The sequence below is a fragment of the Xiphophorus hellerii genome, chromosome 2 (genome assembly GCF_003331165.1).
Source record: "Xiphophorus hellerii strain 12219 chromosome 2, Xiphophorus_hellerii-4.1, whole genome shotgun sequence".
In the NCBI taxonomy this organism is placed as follows: Eukaryota; Metazoa; Chordata; class Actinopteri; order Cyprinodontiformes; family Poeciliidae; genus Xiphophorus; species Xiphophorus hellerii.
In genome coordinates this window covers 17167050-17189066 of record NC_045673.1, presented here as the reverse complement: position 1 = coordinate 17189066, position 22017 = coordinate 17167050, and the positions used below count along the sequence as shown (strand labels likewise).

General features: G+C 38.7%; 1 protein-coding gene across 1 annotated transcript in view; it reads left to right on the top strand.

Annotated features, from left to right (window-relative positions):
- The window catches only part of abcc8 (ATP-binding cassette, sub-family C (CFTR/MRP), member 8), a 67083-nt gene that overhangs the window by 22160 nt on the left and 22906 nt on the right, over nucleotides 1–22017 (top strand). Inside the window, 14 exon segments of the mRNA XM_032585511.1 lie at nucleotides 933–1097; nucleotides 1900–2055; nucleotides 7952–8035; nucleotides 8037–8087; nucleotides 8530–8692; nucleotides 9429–9469; nucleotides 9922–10067; nucleotides 12069–12183; nucleotides 12373–12549; nucleotides 13616–13688; nucleotides 13806–13911; nucleotides 19114–19146; nucleotides 20663–20704; nucleotides 21082–21180. Coding sequence (XP_032441402.1) covers nucleotides 933–1097; nucleotides 1900–2055; nucleotides 7952–8035; nucleotides 8037–8087; nucleotides 8530–8692; nucleotides 9429–9469; nucleotides 9922–10067; nucleotides 12069–12183; nucleotides 12373–12549; nucleotides 13616–13688; nucleotides 13806–13911; nucleotides 19114–19146; nucleotides 20663–20704; nucleotides 21082–21180 — 1451 coding nt within the window.

Genomic DNA, 22017 nt, shown 5'->3' with positions numbered 1-22017 from the left:
ATAACCAGAACTTTTTAAAATCAATAGTAAGGAATAATAGACTTAAAACAAGCTGCTATTTCTTACTTAAAAGTTACTTGTAGGTTAGTTATGTTTAAAGTGCACTGAGATATGATGCACATGAAATAAGACAAAATAAGATTTTTTGTTTTTGCAGTGAAAACAGCACCACTTTGCATGTAATAGAACACAATAACATAATTAATTAATAATTAATTAATACATTTCATTTAAAGAAAAATATTTTAAACATTTGGGGGATTTTGAATCACAACCACAACAAAAACTGAGAATTTTGACAGCCTCATCTTTGGCTCTTAAAGGTCACAGTTTGGTGAGACACGTATGATATTCTCCTTTTTCCCCATCCACTAATGCTAAACTGTTCAAATATTTATGAGACCTATTGCTGCTGAAGCTCTTTGAGCTTCTTAGTTTCCTCACAGTGCAGACTCAGAGCCATTCAGGCATTTTCCGGCACCAAAGAAATATTGAGTATTTGTTTCAGGGAGGCAGATGTGAGCTTCAATGTACAAACTTAATTATAGAATCACAAAAGGGCTCTTGAGTCCATGAAATGTAATCAGAATAGCAGCTCAGTTTAACAGAGTAGCTGAAAAGTGGCTCCACTTTAGGATATGACAACTTAACTCTGGAGAAAAGAAAGAAATATCCGACATTGAGGCACAAATTAACCAGTCATCAGTAATAATCTATAGAGGATGATCTATTTCCACTGAAAATGTGGTTAAACCTTGAGGGCTATACCTTATCCTATTTACAAAATGCCTTCTGTTTGAAGGTTTTGTACTCACACAAGAGACGGCATTGTTGACACTGAGGATTTCTTTCTGAATTTGAGTTTGCAGCTTGAATAACGATAAAGAATCCTTCAGTGTTTTTATTTCTCCCTCTGCTTCCTGTCCTTACAGATGAAGCTTCTTGGCATCTATTTTATTTCATCCAAAGAATTCCTGGAGAATGCGTACGTGTTGGCAGTGCTGCTCTTCATCGCTCTCCTCCTGCAGAGGACCTTCCTCCAGGCTTCCTACTACGTCGCCATCGAAACTGGAATCAACCTGCGAGGAGCCATACAGGTGAGATGTCCACCAGAGATTTTTATACATTAACCCTTTTTCAATCCTCTTGGTTGAAAACTCAGTTTTAGTCATAAAGACACATTAGGATGCAATTCTGTATTAAAATTAGCAAATAATTAGTCATAATGATGCTTAAAATCACTGTTAAATTCAGATTCACATCCAAATTTGGTCTCATGTGAACAGAGCTCCTTCTATGTGATTGCTCCTATACCACTAAACTACAAACTGGACCTCTTTTGGCTTGCTTTTCAACTTTGGCTTTCTTCCTGCCACTAAAACATCAAGCGGTCCCGTCCACAGCTTCTTTATGGGCGGTCACTGCCTCTCTCAATCACGTTCTCGTTGCCACGTCTGTCAGCTCAGCTGGTCAGGCCATGAGACGTCCAAAGCCTGAGATATTGTTTTATAACCCTGCTTTAACCTTTTACACAGCTTTATCCTTAACTTTTCTGCTGTATTCCTTCGTCTTCATGACGTTATTTGTTCTCTAATGTTCTCTGAGATTAAACAGCAGACAGATGGACTCTTTCATAAGAGTCCTATTTAATAAATAGGTGAATTTTGAAGGCGATGTGATGTAGTAAAGAGAGGTGAATACAAATGCAAGGGACATTTTCTATTTTAGTCTTTCTTAAAGGATTTAAAAGCAGGTGTAGTTTTTCCTTCCTCCTTTCATTTCCCTTGAATCATTTTGCTGTCACACACCACTTTAGTTTATTCTATTTAGGCTTAAAAGCTACGCGAAATAAATGATATTTCTGGTTGTAATGTCTCGGAATATAATTTTTCTCCCCAGACAAAAATCTACAACAAAATCATGCGCCTGTGCACTTCCAACATGTCCATGGGAGAGCTCACCGTCGCTCAGATTTGTAACCTGGTTGCCATAGATACCAACCAGCTCATGTGGTTCTTTTTCCTCTGTCCTAACCTGTGGGCCATGCCAGTGCAGGTAGGAAACATGTTTTTGTCTCCTTTTGTGTGCATGTTTTGAATGCATATGTGTACTTTCACAGTTCATTTCGTCGTCTCTGTCTTCCATAGCAACAACGGGCAGCAGAAGGTTTGAAGCATAGATTCTTGCAAAAACTTAATAGTCTCCTTTCTGTGAGGCATTTTGATATGTTTGTATGCTCTGTTCCCTTTTCTTCCTCACTAAGCGTTGTAAAAAAGCTACTATATTTGTGTTTTTACAGCATGTTTCTCCTATTATTCCACAAATTAGTATCTGGGTTTGTTTGATCTTTTAGAGCTCACTCAGCAGGCATTTTTATTATGTGGGAAATAAAGTGATGTATAGTGAGAATTGTGAGGATGAGAACATTAATCTTCAGTATTGGATGTTATTGCCGCAGTCGGAGTTAAATTGATTCTCTGTTATTGTGTGCAGTCTATTAGAAAGCTCTGCGCTTCCCCAGTGAAAGGTTTTTTTTCCTGTGTAAAAATTGTGAGATCAATTATTTGTGTGATTAATTGAACCCAAACACCAATGAGGACAATGAAAATGAGAATTAAAAACAGCTTTTAATGGAGCTACTCTTTCAGCAAACCCTAGAGGGTCAATAATATTTGGAAATTAATCATCAGCATGATGCTTGCTCACTTCAGAGTTCCCTCTGTGAATTGCCTATTCCTCTCCTACGTGTAGAAAAGAGATATTATGGAGTTGTATTTACCTGCTGAGTCTTTTTCCATCTACATAAAACTAAAAGGCATTTTTATGACATAAAATCATTGGACATTAGTATTCCTGCTGGGTTCTATTTGTTTATAATCTGGAGAAAATGTAAGTTGGTGGGAAGGTTTAGATGATTTAGAGGGCTGTAATATCCTGAGTGCACAACCTGAAATGTGCTTAGTTGTGTTTCTGAACGTATACAACATTTAGCACATACAGCTACTGTCTTCATTAAAACCATGTTTAGAGGCCAGGCTAAGATTAGCATGTTTACACTCTGTTTTAATCAGACCCATTAATAATTTTGCTTGTAAAATATATATGTGTGACTCCAATTAATTGTGTGTCGTCAAGACTTACAGGTCAGACTTCAAAAGAAAAAGTCAATTCGTTTGGGTTTATAAAAGTTTTCTCAGTGCATCTTTTATAATCTGTTGAGTTTATCAAAGTCTGACACTGACCGCCTCAATATGCTTGACCAGGTTGCTGAGGTGATACTTAGGATTGGATCAGGATATCCTTTATATTTACCTGTACATTGTGACAGTTTTAAACAACAAAAGCATTTTTCACTGCTCACATTCTTAAGAGAAAACTTGATCAGTTTATTTCCACATCAGTCATACTGTGCTTATCATTATTAAATAGTTATTTTTAAAAGAAATATTTTTTCTGAACTTGAACAGTTTTTTTTAATGATTAATGATTTAATGATTTTTTTAATGATATCAACATCTTTAAAAAAAAGCCTTGTCACCATTTTGGTTTTGGTCTCACTAATCCCAGCACAAAACAAACGCTGGTTCTTTTGCGTAGCCGTGCTGTTCTGCAGCAAAGTGTAGTCACATCTGAGTAATTTTTAGAATATCTTTTATTTGTTTGACAAATTAATCCTTTTATGTCTTTCCAGTAGGAAATTCTTTTGCAAAAACATGTTTGTTTTCCAAATGAGAATAACAATTCAGAGCCTTATATCATGTTGAAAGGCTGAAGTGATAAAGCAAAAACATAAAACAAAATCTTTACGATATTTGTTAGCTAAAAAAAAATAAAATATGAAAATATCAAAGCTTGTACATTTGTACCATTCGATTTAATTTTCCACCAGGGTGAACTCAAGGGATTGCTTGTGTTTATGGTGTGGTTTTTGTTTCTGCATACAGTTTTAATGCAGACTCACAACCAACAGCAAATTAACAATTCTCTGCAGGATTTTATGCGGATATACTGTAGAACGTCAGATTCTGAACCCGCTGCGAACTAAACTGTCCAGCAAACAGTGACTGTGCTGACATTATGTCTCGTTACAGAGCCAAGGCAAATAAAGAACAGCAGAAATCAAACAGCACTTGGCTGTGCTTCATCTGTCATGGGCACTTAAAGCCTGCTGGTGTTTCACATGTTACAGCAGCATTGGTATTCGTCATCGGTGCTCACCTGTCTGCCTCAAACTTTGAGGTTATTTGAGATTATTCTTGAACTTTGATGACTTCTCCTGGGACTTGATGAGTCAGAGGGCTTATGAATTTCACCTTAGATCTTTGATAGGGCCAAAAATTTTCTATGGATTTTCACTCTTTAAGATCAGCAGATTATACTATGAGCAAAAGCATAATACTCAAGAAACATCTTGAATTCAAACAGCAGCAACTACAGTGAAGGGGATAACATGTTTACGGTTAATGTTTCTGTAATGTCCTTTTATTTTTAAGCCAATTATTAAACAAAAGATTATTTTTTTATTTGATTTTAGCTTCAAGCCAAACATTGACTGGGTCAGTTTAGTACCAGAGGTGCTTGTTGATTTTATTTTCATCATACTAGCAACAGAAGCATTAAAGAGGACAACAAGGAGATAACCAACTGAGACAGGAACCATTTTACCATTTCCATTATATTTAAAAAAAATGTTTTCAGTAGTTTTGCATTTGGATTTGGCCAGCATCAACACGGGTATCAGAAGGAGCTCCCTGCCCCTGCAGAGGTTACACAGGTCCAACTGCAGCGGTATCAATATGTGTGTTTCCCAGAAAGTGTGGTCTGTCTCCCAGCACAGCGTAAAGAGCAGAGAGGACATTTCAGGAACGAGGAAGTCTTTTTATGAAGGCTTAACAGGACAGCAGAAAGTTCTTAACCCATCGGTACCTGCTCTTCTGTTCTTGGAGCAACAAGATGATCACTGTGGGAGCCGAACAAGATGGCCCCCAGCAGGTCACTGATGTGAATGTCTCTGCCTGAACAATCAGAAACAGACTTTATAATTGTAGCTGAAAGCCTGGCCTCCTTTATTGAGCCTTGTGATTTCTGCCTGGCACCCTGGAGCCTTTGCTATTGCAACTATCAACTCATTTAAAATACTCGGGTGTCCAAAACCCAACAAGTCTCAGAGGTCACCAAACATCAAATCACTCGCATTGGTAATCAGCAAATCTATTATGTCTGAAAATAAATTCTTGACCACTTCCATGGATTTAAAAGACTGCACTGACAAAGGATGAAGAAAAGTTACATAAGAATTGATGTGAGATTAACATTTTAAAAAAGAATAATCTTTAAAAATCTAAGAGTTAAAACTTGACTGTAGATGAAATCATGCCCAAAATTAATTCACAAATATCTCTGTATTGCTAAAAACGCTAAAAAGGAAGACTTCTCAAATAATAACGAACCAAACAGTGAAGAAGATGGATAACTTAAATGTACTATTTGCTAGACTCATTGATGATTAAATAAACAGAATCAAATTTGGCAAATTAACATGAAAAAAAACTCTAGTCAAAATCCAACTGGTTTTACATGATATATAAAATACCACATTTGAATAGGTTCAGTCTGAGTATATCTGACACTAAAGGGAATGGAGAAGCCATTGAGAATGTTTCTCTGCCTGCAGCATTATTCAGTGTGACTGGTTTGTACTGGTCCAGATCTTAGAGGAGCTCCCATCCTCCACAGCATCAGAAGTTTGTCTCAGTATTGTGAGGCCTGCTTTCACTCACACAGGAACCAGATAAACTTATTTTAAGGTGTTTTTAAATTCAGCTTCCCCATAGTTTTGTTCTTCCCATCAAGCAAATCGGCATCTTTGTGAGCAGCGTATATTATGACAGCAGACAAAAATGTTTGACATTTAGGTTTGACAGCTAATTTCTAATTTCTCTCCAACCAAACTTTGACAAACAAAAAATGACAGGAATATTATTTGAAACCTGTCATTTCTAATCCCATCAAACACACAAGTGCTGTTCCTGCTATGAGAACCTTCAGTATCTGTAGCAAGAGGAATCTAGAGCATCTCACATGCTGACAATTTTGTTTCTCCGACCTGAAATGCCTCTCCCTTCCTCATCTTCTCCCTTCTGGGAATATTTTAGGAATGGAGATATTCATTTCGATTTGTGTGGAGATCAATATCAGCATCTCTGAGGGAGGAAACTTGAGGAATTGAATGAAGGGGCATGATCAGGAAAAGGAAGAGACTCATGAAGATGGAACTGACAGCCGATTTCGATTGTGTCCTTGGATTAAAAAAAAAAGGCCTTTTCATTTAGACATCACATACATCTGTACTAGAAATAATATTTCAAAAAGTTTATTTTTATATCAAATTCTGAATCTTCCATGGTACCAGCGTAGGATAGAAAAACACGCACAAAAAACATGTAAGCTCTGCTGTCTGGATTAGGAAGAGGCTTAGACTTGTTCCCTTCAAAATGATCTCAAAAATCTCCGGGTGGAGCTCTGTGCTTTTATCTCGGACACTGGGGACCCTCCTTGCCGGCATTTCTGTGGTCTGAAAGCACTGATGCCTTTGAAAAGCTGCTCTCAGTCCTGTGTGCGCTGTCTGTGTGTGGAGTGAACCCTTTTAAATCAGGTTTCTGTAATGTGAGGAGCTGACAGACACTGCGGTTGGGGGGGGGAGTCTGCATGATTGTCTCGCCTGGGACTAAAAGAGAATCAGCCACCTCGACCCCAGCGACATACATCATCTTGTCAGCATTGACGACGGGGAGGTGTCACATACATCTTTTTCTGGTTTCCTGAAGTCAGTGTGCAATTATTGCCGTGCCAATAACGACAGACGGTGCAAAGCGTCAGAGAGGTTAACATGTAGTTTGTTGCATTTATGTCACTTAATGGGACGACAGCTGATGTGAGGAATGTTAAAGAATCTTAAAGTCATGTCTTTCTTTGTGTGTTTCTTCCCATGTAAAAATCTGTACATGGTTTATGTTTCCTGGTAAATATGGAGATCATCTAAGTGGCTGCACTTCACTTCACCACATGCAGTTCGTGGTTAAAGAAAGTGATCCCTCTTTGAACAATCAGATTTTACAGAACAGGATACAATAAACCCAACCTGGTTTTTAGAAGCTTATAAAACCTACAAACCATCGATTACTTTGGGCAAAAACACACAAACTGTTTGGCTCAATCATTATTTACTGAAGATGAGGTCAAAATCGTTGTGGAGGAATTTAATCTCATTCTCCTTTCAACACTATTACTTACGTGACCCAAATTCATTCAGGCTTTAATTGTCTGGCAGATAGCCTCACATATTAACTTTAGAATGGTTGGGAATATATATGAGTTTATGATAAATTCAGTGTCTGGAGGGTGCACAGGTTCTAAAGGTCAGATCCTGTTGATGGAAGTGATAACTGCATCTCTAATGTCACTACTGGTTTCCTTCCTGTTTGGCACTGTGTAAACACCTGTTTGCTCCCTAAATGGATCATTTGATCATTATGGTCTGAGTTGATACTTGGTTAATTAGAGTCATAGCATCTGGCTGCTTGCCTTAAATCCATTTGGAGCAGCAAATGTGCTTCTTAAAAAGCATTTTGTTTCATAAATAATGACAATGTTAAATCTTGAGGTTACATTTAAATCACATCAGAAGCTGGTACACCAGACCACTACATAAAATCCACAAGGATCTGTTTCTCTGTCCTTTGCTGTCTTGCAGCTTCCTGTATGGAATAAAAAGCTCGAACATCGTCTCTCTGCTGCTTCGTTCTTTATTCTCTCTGCCACAAAACTCTATATGTGCGGCACATGAGTAGGATTGCCACTGGGCATTGTAAAAGTGCACACCTTCTCACTGAAAGCACAGTGAGAATCCTCCCTCCTACGATATTTAACTTATGTGTTCATTGCCTTTCAGATCATTCTGGGGGTGATCCTCCTCTACTACCTCTTGGGAATCAGTGCCTTGATTGGAGCCACCGTCATCGCCGTGCTAGCTCCATGTTCAATACTTTGTAGCCACAAAGCTATCACAAACACAAAAGAATACCCTGGTGCGTGTTTCTGTACAGTGTTTATATCTTGTTTTATTCTTATAAAGCAGGCAGAGATGGCTTATTCTGTCCTCTAGATTGAAAAATCTTAAATGTCAGATTATTGTATTTAAAGCAGTCGAAACCAGCTGGAGTGGACTGAACTGCTTTCCAGTCAAGCTAAATAAGGCATTTCTGATTGCTGATATCAGAAATGTTTTTGTTTAGTAGAGAGAAAATATGTTACTGAATGTGAAAAGGAGATGTTAAGAGACTCATGCCGCTTTTTGAAGCAGCAGAAGTCCTTAAAACATGTTGGACTTTAGACAATTCAACAACAAAAGTCTATCTCACCTCCAGTACCCCCACTGCTTGAGAGCTCCAGCGGCTGCTCGTGTGTTTCCCTCGTGTGCAGTTTGTGTCCTTGATGTGTCAGACTTCAATTTCAGTTTCCACACTTTAGGAATACTCCAGCGAGCGTCTGAAAAAGACAAACGAGCTTCTCCGTGGCATCAAGCTGCTGAAGCTGTACGCCTGGGAGCACATCTTCCGAGACAGCGTGGAGGAGACGAGGGGCAAGGAGCTCACCAGCCTGCAGGCCTTTGCCCTGTACACATCAATATCTAGTATGCTATCATGAAAACCTTATTGATTTAACAGAGCATGTAGCAGAAAAATGCAGAGATTCAACAAAACTACTTTTGAAGTAAATTGCAAAAATAGCAGTCATTAATTTGCCTATCATCAGAAATAGGCAGACATCAAGTGTTTTATTTAAAAAGCTCACTGTTCTCTAGACTGTTCTCTGTCTGAAATCAATTACTGCAAACTAGGAAGAGCAGTCAGAGTTTTGTTGCTGGGACTAACTTCATTGGAATAAAACATTTTGTTGACTAATATTGTTTGCATGCTGCCAGTTGGCAGGAAAATATCAAAGATAACAAGATTCATAATACAGTTTTATTTCAGATGTGGACAAATATGTTGCACCTTTAGTCAAAAAGTGTGTATAGCATGAAAATAAATACTTCTATTGTAAACGTATGATGTCAAACTGAAAGGTTAGAGAAAAAAAACAACTTTAGGCAAACAGAAAGTCAAGAAAAACTAGAAGTTCACAAAAGCAATTCTAAAGTAAAATTGCTCTAGTTACATTTCTTTCTAACGTTTTAATATGGGTTACATTTTTATATGTGTAAATGTATGTACTTGTTCAATATCAAATCTATCTATGAGCGTACATGAGAAAACTATGGCTTAGTTGATAAAAATCTTTCTTTTCTGCCTCATGATGTTTGTTTTTGCTTGTTAATCCTGGAAAAGTCTTCACATCCTCCTCCTGTTTGTGTTTCCTGCTTCCAGTTTTCATGAATGCAGCTATCCCGATTGCAGCTGTGCTGACGGTGAGTATTCCTGCTAATTCACTTTAAATTAGCTTTCTGTTTGCCCAGCTTCGTATTTTACTTGGTGACCGGTTCACAGTGTTGTGTATTTACCCCCTCGGTGAAGCATGGACAGCTCCTGGATGTCGGAAAGCATTTCAGAGGGCGACTTGACAGCAACACACTAAATCCTTCCTGTATTAATAGAAGTCCTTCAAGGCCGCTGACTTGGGCTGTTAAAGAAAATCAGAAAAGACAGAGACCCCCAAGCAGGGGGGGTGGCTCTCAGGGACACATGTAGGCAAACAGTTCATCTCTGATTCGATCCTCCTTCAACAGATGACAACACTTCGACAGCAGATCAGTTTGTCTCTGAGACTTTTTGCCTTGAACTGGTCACACCTGACTGTCAGCTTCAAGGAAGTGAGATGATTTATTTCAGACTAACCTTAGGCAATTTGCCCATTCTGCAGACGTTTGTGGTTCACGTCCATATTTCAGAGGACGCTGACCTGTCCCCAGCCGTGGCCTTCGCCTCCCTGTCTCTCTTCCACATCCTGGTCACCCCGCTCTTCCTCCTCTCCAGCGTGGTGCGCTCCACCGTCAAGGCCCTCGTGAGGTGAGACACACCGATAAGCCTATTTACTCATGTGGTTGTTTAAGCATTTATCAGTAATAAATGTCTGTGGTTAGTTTTGCTAAAGGCACAGCTAAACTGCAACCCGCCTGAGAATGAGCAGAGTGCTGAAAAACAACCTGATTAGATGAAGCACTTGACCTTTTCCCCACAGCAGATGGAGCTGCTTCGTTATTGGATCCTGGGACTGACACCATCACTTTTCTGCCATCTTGTTTCGATGACCCTACGATTTATTCATTTCAGCCAAGAGCTTTACAATTACTTTGACACCCGTAAGCATCATTTGCGATCAGGCTGCAGATGTCTGTCCGTCCTCCACCAGTCTCTAATCATGTCTTCCCTTTCGGCCGCTCATAGAGCTCTGCTCATTACGCTGAGCTGTAGGCAAGGTCTTTGTCTAGAGGAAATTGAGGATATTAAATCCATTTGTAAGCCTACATGCTTTTATTGTCGAAGAAAATCAGCTGAAAAGATGTCTTGGATACTCTGCACTGCTTTGTGTGAAGTATTTATACATCCATTTTACTACCACAAACCTCAGTTTATCTTATTTTGCACAAAGTACAGCTCAATCGGGAAGTAGAAAAAGTCATAATTATCTTTCAGTCTGTTATACTATGGTTCCACTAAATAAAATAAGTTGCCTAATTGTCTAATTACTAAACAGATCTCACTGTAACCACTAATAATTTGTGAAGTCATCAGAAGTTTTTCTTAGAGGGCATTAATTGGTTGATACGTTTCAAATAAACAGTTCAGTCCTAAATCTGAAGGACTGACTGACTTTAGTGAAAAAACTTTTATCTGAAAAGCAACCAAAAGCCTTGTGGTAACTTTGGAGGAGCCGCAGAGATCCACAGCTCAGGTTGGAGAACAAGACAGCTATTATTTGTGACCAGAAATCTGGCTTTTATTGATTGTTTTTTATTCATTGTCCTCATTGTCCACCCATAAAATCCCAATAGACTACATTGAAGTTTGTAGTTTCAAAGTGACAACATTTGGAAGAGGTTCCAGGGTTATAAATACTTTTCCAAGGAGCTGTGAGCAGCACAGAATCATGACCCCAAAAGCAAAACATGTCAAACCAAATGTGAAAGAAAAAAAATTAAAAAGAACTGAGCTTAATTTCTTGAAGTGCTTCAAGGAAGTCTAAGCACACACTTGAATTTAGTGAGAAACACTGAAGTAGTAACAAAGACACTTTGCTTTCAAAACTGTTTCCTCCAATCGTGCTGCTGGGAAATGATGAGAGATTCTAGAGTTCTGCAATCGTGGAGAGAAACTGCCTTGATCACACATTGCACACGTTTCTTCTTCAGATATGTCCCATCACTGGTGTGCACCAGTATCACTAGAGGACCTTATTTTGCAGAGAGTGGGCGGGCACGCTGCCTGCGATCCTTAGAGATTCTTATTTTAAGGACAGAGAAATGTGGCACACTTAAACTGTGTCAGGAAAAGAAAAGAAAATCTCCTCAGTGTGGCTTATCTTTGCATAAATATGATAGAAATACTTATTTAAGCAGGGAAAAAAACGATCATGATGAAAACATGATGAGAATGCTACTATTACTGCATAACCTAGTACTCAATGGTTGGTGATGTTCTTGCAATTTGTGAAGCTCATCTCATGCTGTATTGTTGAAAACTGAAGTGCTTGTCATGTTTACTGTGTGTGAAATTGAACAAATTAGTGTTAATTGAGGTTGATTACTGGTGTATTTTGCATTTATGTGACATTTAGCTGCAGAAAGGAAGGATTTCCTGGAAAGACTCCAAGATATGTGAGTGTGTGTCAGGCAGAGAAAGAGAAAAAACTCATGAGGGCTTATTCATTATGAACTACTGACTCATCTCAAGTCAGTTTTTCTTTTCCAAGAGACCCGATTAGAATCAGGATTCTACGCAGATGAAGAGACCAGTCTTTGAGTTATTATTTTTCCATCAATTCTCACTTTGATTCTTATTGTTTCTCAGTGTTCAGAAGCTCAGCGAGTTTTTCTCAAGCGATGAGATCGGAGAAGAACAGGAGCCCAAAGCGACCATGTCGTCTGGCTGCAGTAACCACAACCAGAACAGATACCAGGCAGTGGTGGGTAAATCCAAACCTGGCTGCCTTTGCCGTGGAAATGAGGGGGAAACACTTGACTCGCTGTTTCTTCTATTCTGCTCTGCCTGAGCTGTTATTTAGCTCTGATTGTTGTCTTCTTCCTCCACCCGACCGCTACCTTTGACCATTAACCCTCCTATTCACTCTGGTTATCATACAACCCTCGTCTAGTCATCCTCTAAGCCTTTCCCTTCGTCGTCCTCCTCCTTTTTGTCCCGATACTTCCAGCCACTGAAGGTGGTGAACCGGAAGCGCCCTCCGAGGGACGAGTGGAACAACTACAGCTCACAGGGCGACCAGGAGGGCGACGGGCCTTCCCAGGAGGTGGACCAAGACATCTGCATCAAGGTGAGACTGATGAGTCCCACCTGAGCTGGTCAGGAACAAGTCCTGACTTGTTGCAGAGAGTTCAGATGACGGTTGTAAGAGCGTGAAAACCTCTATAGGTTTAGCTTTTGTTAAAGGTCAGCTGTTGGACACTCTGCAGTTCAATGAAATAAAAGGAGGTGAGGGTGTTTTTATCTGTTTTTTCACTGCTGATGATGACCTTTAAAGATTTCCTTGCATGAGAGGAAGTAGCCCTAGGAAATATCTGTGCTGCAGCGATATTGTGTAAGTAATTTTTGCCATAGATCTGCAACCTTCACCGTCCAAAATGCCATTTTTACCCTCAGTCAGCTAAAGAAAATTAATTTAGAAACACAACTTTTACATCATTTAAAAAAAACAACTCATAATTTGCTGCTTTTTTCCCCTCATTTAATATCTTATGGTTTTATTTTTAACAGTTCTGAATATTTTTATGTCTACCTTAATATCATCATGATTCCAAACACTTTATAGCTCACCTCTCATAGCTGCATATTAAAAAAAGAAATAACTGAAAGCATGAAACATTTTCTCAGGATGTACAATCCCATATCACTCTGTGTTTCCATGTATCTTCATTTTACTGCAAACCCAACAGGCTTCAATCAGTTTACTTCATCATCTTTGTAGGTTTTGTGCCTCTGCTTGTTTTGCTGAATGGTGCACAGAAAATGGGATTAGTTTTTGTTTCTCACCAGATGCATCAGCAGAATCATCAGGCTTCTGAAAGGAGCAGCTCAGTGACTGCAGCTCTTCAAAACTGAACTAATTGGCCTCAAGTGTCTCATCAAAGCATGTTCTACACATTTAAACATTTTGCTTTATGAATGGCCTCTCTTCAACAGCCTTGTCAAATTCAGAAATATGTCAGAAAAATACAGAAAAAAGTATTTTACATCAATTTAAAATGCTTTCTAAATTTCTAAAATAATAATAATAATAATAATAATAATAAAAACGACTATGCTACTTGACTATGGTTTCTTATGAAACACAGATTTATTTTTTTTCATGTTTTCTATCTCGACTTCTGAACTGTTTTCAGATAACTAGTGGTTATTTCACTTGGACAGATGGACCACCAACACTGTCCAGTGTGGACATTAAGATTCCCTTCGGTAAGCTTCAATAAATAAAAGAACAAAGTACCTATAATATGTTCTCCCAGTTTGTCTCTTTAAAAAAGTTTCTTGTTAACTTGCAGTAAAACTGTTCTTCTGATGTTCTTTTGCCAGGAAAGCTGACCATGATTGTGGGTCAGGTAGGCTGTGGGAAGTCGTCTCTACTGCTGGCAGCACTGGGAGAAATGCAGAGAGTCTCTGGAACAGTCATCTGGAACAGGTTGGATTTATATATTTTTTTATTTGCTTATTTAAACTGCTTTCTGTTAAGGGACTTCTTGCTCTACTTTTGTGCAGCAAAACATTCTGTGCTCATGACTGTAGCAATTAATTCACCTTGGCAGGTCTCCCTTGCCGTGACACAGCGATACAGAGAATTGGACTTTTAGGGTAATGCAACCCAGCTGATTTAGTGGCTTGTATTTTTCATGGTTGGGGATACAGACGCAGAGCAGTGTGGGGACTGCTTTAAGCACCACTGACCCAAATTCAGCCAGCTGCTCCGGGGAAGAAAAGCTAAGCGGTTCCTGTTCCTGCAAATCAGGACCACACCAAAGTAATCTTCTGCTCCATTTCTTCTCACCTTTAAAACATCAGCTGCATTAAAGATGTGCCAAATTTACACAAAATTTCCATCTCGACATCTTTTTGGCTCCTTTAAATTAAGCTAACACTGATTTATTCTTTCCTAAGTTGGTAGTTCAGAAAATATGTTACCATAGAAAAGGATTTCCGCATTAAAAATTGTTTTTATTGGTTTATTCTAACTTCCTAGTTTTCCAGTAAACTGAATTTGGGGTGTTCATTTACTGCACACCAACATCTGCTAAATAAACCCAAAAAATACTTAAAATACATCACTCCTACGTCCTGCTTTACCCAAATTCACTACAGTGCATTATAGCTGGCAGATCCATTTTCTACTGCATCATTTACTTTCCGCCATAAGCCTTCAATTCTTTGCAAAATGGATGTTTGTGTTTTTGTTTGAACGTGTTCCAAATTTAAGCACACAGCTGACTGGGAAAAATGTCCATCTTTTCCTTCACACCGTATTTATTTAAATTCTTGAAGGAGTTTTAAAATCCTTCCTGTTGTTTCCACTGACAGCTCTGTTGTTGGAGCCATGCTTCCTGTCAGTCAGACAGCTGCAACAGCTCATTAAAGTCTCCAAGCAGTCACTCAACTCCGGATGTATTTTGCATATTTAGAGTCAGTCAGGTATTTGTGTTAAAGATTTAAATCACAGAGCGATTCACCTTTTTTTCCCTATCTTTAAAATTTCTCTAAATTCCTCTCTAGTTTTGGATAAGATCCTACTAGATCCTGAGCTGATGTACAGCTTTCTAAGAAAGAGTTATTGTTGTCACAGAGTAAGTGGATATTTTCTCTGTTGTCTCTGAGTCGTTTCGCCTACACAGAGAGGCAGACAGAGGTAATGAGATCATCTGTCGGGGCTGTGAGAAGAACTGGACTCACACTGAGCGGTCCAGGCTTAGAGGAAAAAAATGACAATGAATGTCCCTGAACTGTCAAAACAAGTAGTTTAATAATAGGGCTCACTTGAACCATAGAGGACAGATTCCATCCGGTAAGAAGCTTGTGTTTCTGTTTCACTGCTTTTTTTTTCTTTCTTTGCTGTGTAAGCATTTTATTTATTTTTAAAGTTTTAAATAAAAAAAACAGGCCAGTTTTGGTTTTTTTACAAATCAGCTCACTTAGTTCCTTTTTCCGCCACACAATGAATAACTTATTACTGCAAAAACAAACAAATGTACTCAGGAACAACGACCCTAATTACTGCAGATCATTAAAGTATTTTGGCCAGGATGGTCAAATAGATGGCATGGTGAGGAAAGAATAACACAAAATACTAAAGCAGCCAAGAAACTAATGCATCGATGTGTACATATATATTCCTATTCAGGTGTATACTGTTGCATAGTAAATAACAAAGTGGCTTAAAGACTTTGTAGTCAATATTTTGACTATATATCACAAAGTCCTGATCTAAGCTGAAAATGTGTGTGTAAGCCAGGAGACTGACTTATTCTTACATGTTACATCTCAAGAAATTGGCTACAAGCTTCAGCAAGCTATTGATGGAAGCTTGTGAAAAAATACCCACAATGTTTGACCCACATTGAAAGGCAATTCTACCAAACACTAAAGAAATGTATGTAATCTAAAAATGACTTTTGTTTTTCAGGCATTTAGCAAATAATTTCATAATCCTAACTGACCTAAAACAGGAATAATTGATTGATTTCATATCAGTAAGGTGCATCTGCAGTTCATGTATTTCTTAGTTTCATTTAACCATAACAAACAGAGTTCATTTCAATTAGCTCAGCTTAAAGTGAAGTCCTGTTTGCCCTGAAAAAGTCCAGAGTCGTCCATGTTGCTGAATTTCTCTTCGGCTCTCTCAATTATGCAGCCATCAGTCTCCATTTGTCACAGTAGTTTAGGGTTTTCTGATTAAAGCTGCTGTTGGCAGGCAGCTAAACTCACTTACTCACTCACTCCAGCTGCTCCGGTGCCAGGATCACGTTGGCACAATCTCTGATGTTGTCTTGGGTCAAACGGCACCTGGATCATGTGTCCTTGGGAGGCTGAGGAGTAGCTGTCGTGACTCCTGGCATCTTGAGACACACACGATGAGGAGTTTTGTTGTGTGTGCCCACCACATTTGCTGTCGTTATCCAGTGCTATAGTCCAACACATTAAAGCTGAAGCACGCTTGGATGAGCAGCTACACCTCAAAGGAAGAGCTGGCCTTTGAGCCGTCGTTGCTACATAAATTATGGACAGCTTTCTCTTTATTCAGTGCAGAACTGAAGGCAGCAAAAACAAAGTGCTGAGATTAGAAACGCTAATAAAGTGAAAGGCAATGGAGAATAAATAAGACGGGCTTGTGCCTGGCATGGGGAGACTGTATTAGTAATCAGGGGGTGAGTCTGCAGGGCTGTCAGGTCCATAATGATGCTCTCATTGACCGGTTTGGAAATAAGTTGTGATTGTGACTCAGCTGTAACAACCCTGCTGATGGTGTTCATGAGTCTATTGCCCTGCTCCGTCCCCCCGGGGCTTTAGAAGTTTGTTTTATTGATAATTTACTCACTAAAGGGACAATTATAATTCCAGCTGCTGTTCAAGATCAGTGGTGGTGCTTTCAGGTACATCAGATGAAAATACTCACGCTGAATTTTTTTAACATTTACTCTTGACATTTGAAAACAAATTGCTTTCTTGGTTTGGAGATGATTAAACATTTGAGCCTTGTTAAATGCCAGCCCTCATTTACTCCCTGAAAACATCTCAACCTGTGAATAAACATTGCAAGAAACCAGCCTGGCGACATAGAGCCAGGAAACAACACGCTGGAATTTTAGGCTTTAAAGCTGAACTTGCTCTTCAGGCAATTATAACAACAAGACTAAATAATATAAAAAGTTCACATTTAACTTCTTTAACACTTTAGTCAGTTTTGATGTGCTCCTGTGGTATTTAGTAGATGTGTATTAGGATGAAGCGGCATCAGGATGATTACATTTCTTCATGTCTGTCATGTCTTGAAATTGTTTATTTTATTTCATTGACCAAGATGTAAAACTTCAATGTGTTAAACTAGTCTATAAGTACCATAAAATGGTCAAATGATTATTAGCTGAGTTAATCAGATAGTAGCTCAATGTGGATCAGACTTAAATGCTATGATCATTCAGAATCCTGAGGTGCAGACCGAGCACCTGCATGAAGTAGCATGAGATTAATATTTTGATTTGCCCATTGCCACAGAAGTCAAGGAGCTCTTGCACAGATTTTGTTGCAGTGTTTTGTGTTTGTGGTATATATGTTGTGATGAGAGTGTTGAAATGCTTACGCAGGAGAAATAATACACATTTCCAAAAAATAATCTGTGGCAGGAGGATTCAGCTGCAGGTCAAATTCTGTTTACTGCAGATGTGTCGAAAGGTGATCCTGGAGCAGATTTTCCTCAAAGCTGCACATCTCCCTACACCAAACACAAGGCAGTTAAATAAGTTAGCCTTTGCAATGGGAACAACTTACAAAACCCAGTTCTAAATCGATTCAAAATCAAGTTTGTTGACATTCATCAGTCAAACCTCAGCATGTCGTGGAGACTTTCCAATTTTTCCATGAACAAGTCCTTGTATCTTTCCAAATACTCTACAAATAAATCCTGATCTTGAATCTGTTTTACTTAAAGATTAAACACCACAAGGAGGGAACTGGATTGCCCCTCTATCGCCACTTTAAGTCTTAATGATGTAGTTTCAAATTGTGGGAATCGCCTCTGAAGATTAGTTTCTCACGGCTGATTGGAAGTGAGAAGCAGGACTCCCTCACATGTTTGCTCTTCTGAGATTACCCCCAATCCTCCAAGGTGTTGATTAAAGTAAATCAGAAATCTTTTTCTACGCTTCAATCAAGCAAGAACATGATTAACATGCCACTACAATGACTACAGGATGGAAAACACTCAGATGTTCCCGCAAGGCATCAAGTTCCTTCAAGTGATTTGTGGTGAAGAGATTTGATAATGTTATTGCTTGAAGTGTTTTTCACAGACTTTCAGTATTGTTTTTATCTGTGGGTTCTCCATATTTTTGTTGCCTTTGCAAATATATTGCTAAGAGTAAAATCTATAACGACATGCTGGCTGTTATTGATATGCATAAAATCACTTCTGCCTGAAGAGATGTATTAGTGGTTTAGACAGTAGGTAGGCTCCATCTTCCCAGTTCCTTTAGCAGCTGTAGTGTTTTGTGTTATTATAAAGCAACATAAATCTTTTTGACCCATTCTGAGAAATAACCGTAAGTAGCAGTTTCATTTCTATTTTTGGAGTGTTTAAATTTACTTTATTTGTTTTGGTATTATTTATAAAATTTCTATTAAATGCCTTACGAAGCCAGATGCTAACATTCAGTGGAAAGTCCTTGTGTGTGAATATAACCAAACTGTTTGTTGACCCATTTCCTTCTCTTTCGTCTGACACAGCATGTAGCAGCTGTGTTTTTACACGTTCAAGAGCAAACTATCAGAGCCTCTTAAATGTCAGCCTCCTCCTCTCCCCTCCACAACGAGTGTTTGTTACTGTAGCTGCTGCAGTAAAAAACGGCAGTAAAATAGTCCTTCACCCTCGAGTCATCCACAGATGTGACTGAAGTCACCTTGTCAGGACTGAGGTGTCAACCAAACATACCTAAAAATACACCAGAGCTTCAACTGAGCATGTGCAAAACCTGTGTGTACAGTTTACTCTGGAGTAAAATTATGTTTGTGGAGTAACATTAATCGTTGCAGTTTCCTTGTGTCTCTTTCTTTCCAAACCATAAAAAGTAAAACCATAAATTAAACCTTAGCTTTTTTTTTTTTGTTCTGTTCTTATTTACAGTATGCCCATCCTTGAATCTGAAGGCGATGAAAGGTAAGCAAGACCCGCCAAACCCAAACACGAAAGCCAACACTGTGATGTATTTTTAGTTGGGCCGTAGAGAACATTTTCTGCAGCTCTCAGGCTGACTCAAATGCACTAAAAATATTTGCAGGCTGGATTTCTGAAACACTCAAGCTGCTGTATGCTCAGGATTCTGTGCTGGACTCTTTTTGAAAGAAAGATAAATGCCTGAGCTGTGGTGCTGAAACAATGACGTTAAGCATAAATCAGCGTTTTAAATAAAGCTTTGGTGACAGCTGCTCTTTAGCTGACGGCTATATGAGGGTTATTCCAGCACCCATTTGATAATTGTTTCTATTTGTAACTCAGCATGTCATTCGCTGCTTTCAGCTCCAGAATTACATCCGCAGTCACAATGTCAGGATTTACATCTTCACAGCTTGAGTCTTTTTTCTCTGCCTTTACTTCGGATGATGCGCAAAAACATCATATTCAAAGGTTATCTGATAACCTTTTATGCTTTATGCTACATGTTAATGACTTTTAAACTGTGATGAATGAATGAGAAAGATAACTGTCTTTAAATCGACTTTTATCCTAACAGAAAAACATATACAGTATGTGCATGTCAATCAATTTCAATATCAGAGAAGAAGATAATTTATTTCAGTAATTAAGTCAAAAAGTAATTTATCTTCATGATTAAAGGCGCACAAGATGACATATTTCAAGAATTCATTTCTTTATTTTTTATGAAAAGGATGAAAAAATTAGAAAATTCAGTTTTGTCTTAATTTGAATATTACATGTGTCCTGGAAAAACAAATAATGCAAACAACTTATGTTCATATTTAATGTTGTGTCATCTTTTTAATAAAATACCTATAAATAAAATACTGAGTATCTAAAACTAAAGGGTTGGCAATTAGACTAGGTCAAAGGTCAAATTAAATCGAACGTCATAATAATACTGTTCATTAACATAAAGATAATTTTTTCTGGATTACTGGTGTTTGGGTTCGACTTTTGACTGTACTGAGCCAAAACGTGCCAAGCTAACGTGAACCTGACATCCCCACTAATCAGAAAAACTTGTTGGAAAAAGCAATGTATTTTTGTCCACCTTCAGAAATGCATTATTTAGTGATACATGAAGACAAGATGAGCAGGATACCAGGAAGCATGAAGCTCAGAGTTGCTGTTAGCGCTCTGATTTTCGTCTTTTGGAATCAGATCTTCTGAGAACGAGCAGGTTGACGCTAATTTCCATATCAGCAAATTACAGGAAGATGAACAGGATGAGGGCGTTATTTTTAGGAAGGACAAGATTACTGTTAATGGCAGATGTGTTCATGTAGAGCAGACTTCTGCCTTTTCGCTTTTGGGCCGCTGAGCAATAACGTGATTGCCATGGCGAGGAGAGAGAAAACGGGTCCTACGTGGCGTGTTTGTTTTATGTTAATCATTGCAGAAACACGGTGAGGTCAATAATCTATTGTCTGCCTAATGTTTCGATGTTGTCATGTGTTTGACATTTTCCCTGCAGTCCCACAGACAGAGAAGCAGTGGCAGGGGACCAAGACATCAGGTGAGTCCAAACGTGATGGCCCATCCTCCTGGAGACACATCATCATTAAAAGCTGAAAGCTCGCACTCAGTCTTATCGGGAAATCCACCAGCTGTTCTCTCTGTATGCCTACTTGGCCCTGACCCTTAGCTACATATTGACAGCACAAGCACACCACGGCCTCTAATGTTCCCTGCACTACTTGTTTAAGGACTGGAGACATCTCAAAGCAGTGTCACCCTCTAAGGTCGAGGAGTCCCTGTGATGCAGAGATTTAGACAACTCCTGAACCTCAACGCATGTGTGAAACAGAAGGCCCATTAAGCAGTAAAAATGTAGACATGGAGAGATTATCCTGTTTGTTTAATAACTCTGTGTGTTCACTGAATCTGTGGCAGGAAAAGGTGCCCTGTGGCCTACGCTTCCCAGAAGCCCTGGCTGCTGAACTCCTCTGTGGTGGAGAACATCACCTTTGAAATGCCAATGATAAAATCAAGGTAAACTCTTACCTGCAATTAGAGGTTCATTCCTGTGTATTTTTTCCAGATTTTACCCTTTTCGACTTGCACGGTTCATCAGAGCAAATTACGTCAAATGTCACCAACTAGGCCATTAGTGGAGTCCTGCAGTGTTCGTTATTCTTATTAGCCAAACGTTTGGGTATTTTATCCATTTATTAGTGAGCTAATTAAAGCAAATTCCAGTGCTGCTTACAAGCGCACACAAATTAACACAGTCAGAACTGATGTTTTCTGTGAAGCTTGTACTGATCGTAGCTGCTTTAAATGGGGAACTTGGACACATCGCAGCTCAGCTAAAAACAGGAATTCAAGCAAGAATTTATACAGGATTTTCCCTAGTTGGGGTTAAAGTATACTATGAAAAATATTTTAAATCTGTATAAGCAAAATTGTACAGAGTTCTTTTGAGGTTTGACCTTGCATAACACTGAAGGAATCACAGAAAATTCAGGAAAAAAACACCAAAATCTGCATAGATTAAAGATCTCAGTCGAAGTGTTTCAGTGAAAACCATTTCATTCTGAGAAGTTGCAACTTACTTAAAGAGAGCATTTTGCAGTCATATGCAGCATTGTTTGTGCATGAAAGCATTATATTTAGATCCCCCAATTTTCTACTGTGTAGTTGCACTTCATTGTAATTTAATGCTGCTGTTTGCCATTTTTGTCTTGGGACTTATTTCTTCACACCTGTGATCACACAGCATTAGTGATAACAATGTCAGAGGTGGACTCATTAATCACTGCCTGAGTATTTATTATGACCTATTAGCTGTCATGTCCAGATGTTAAATGAAAATACAGCCTCTGTTGT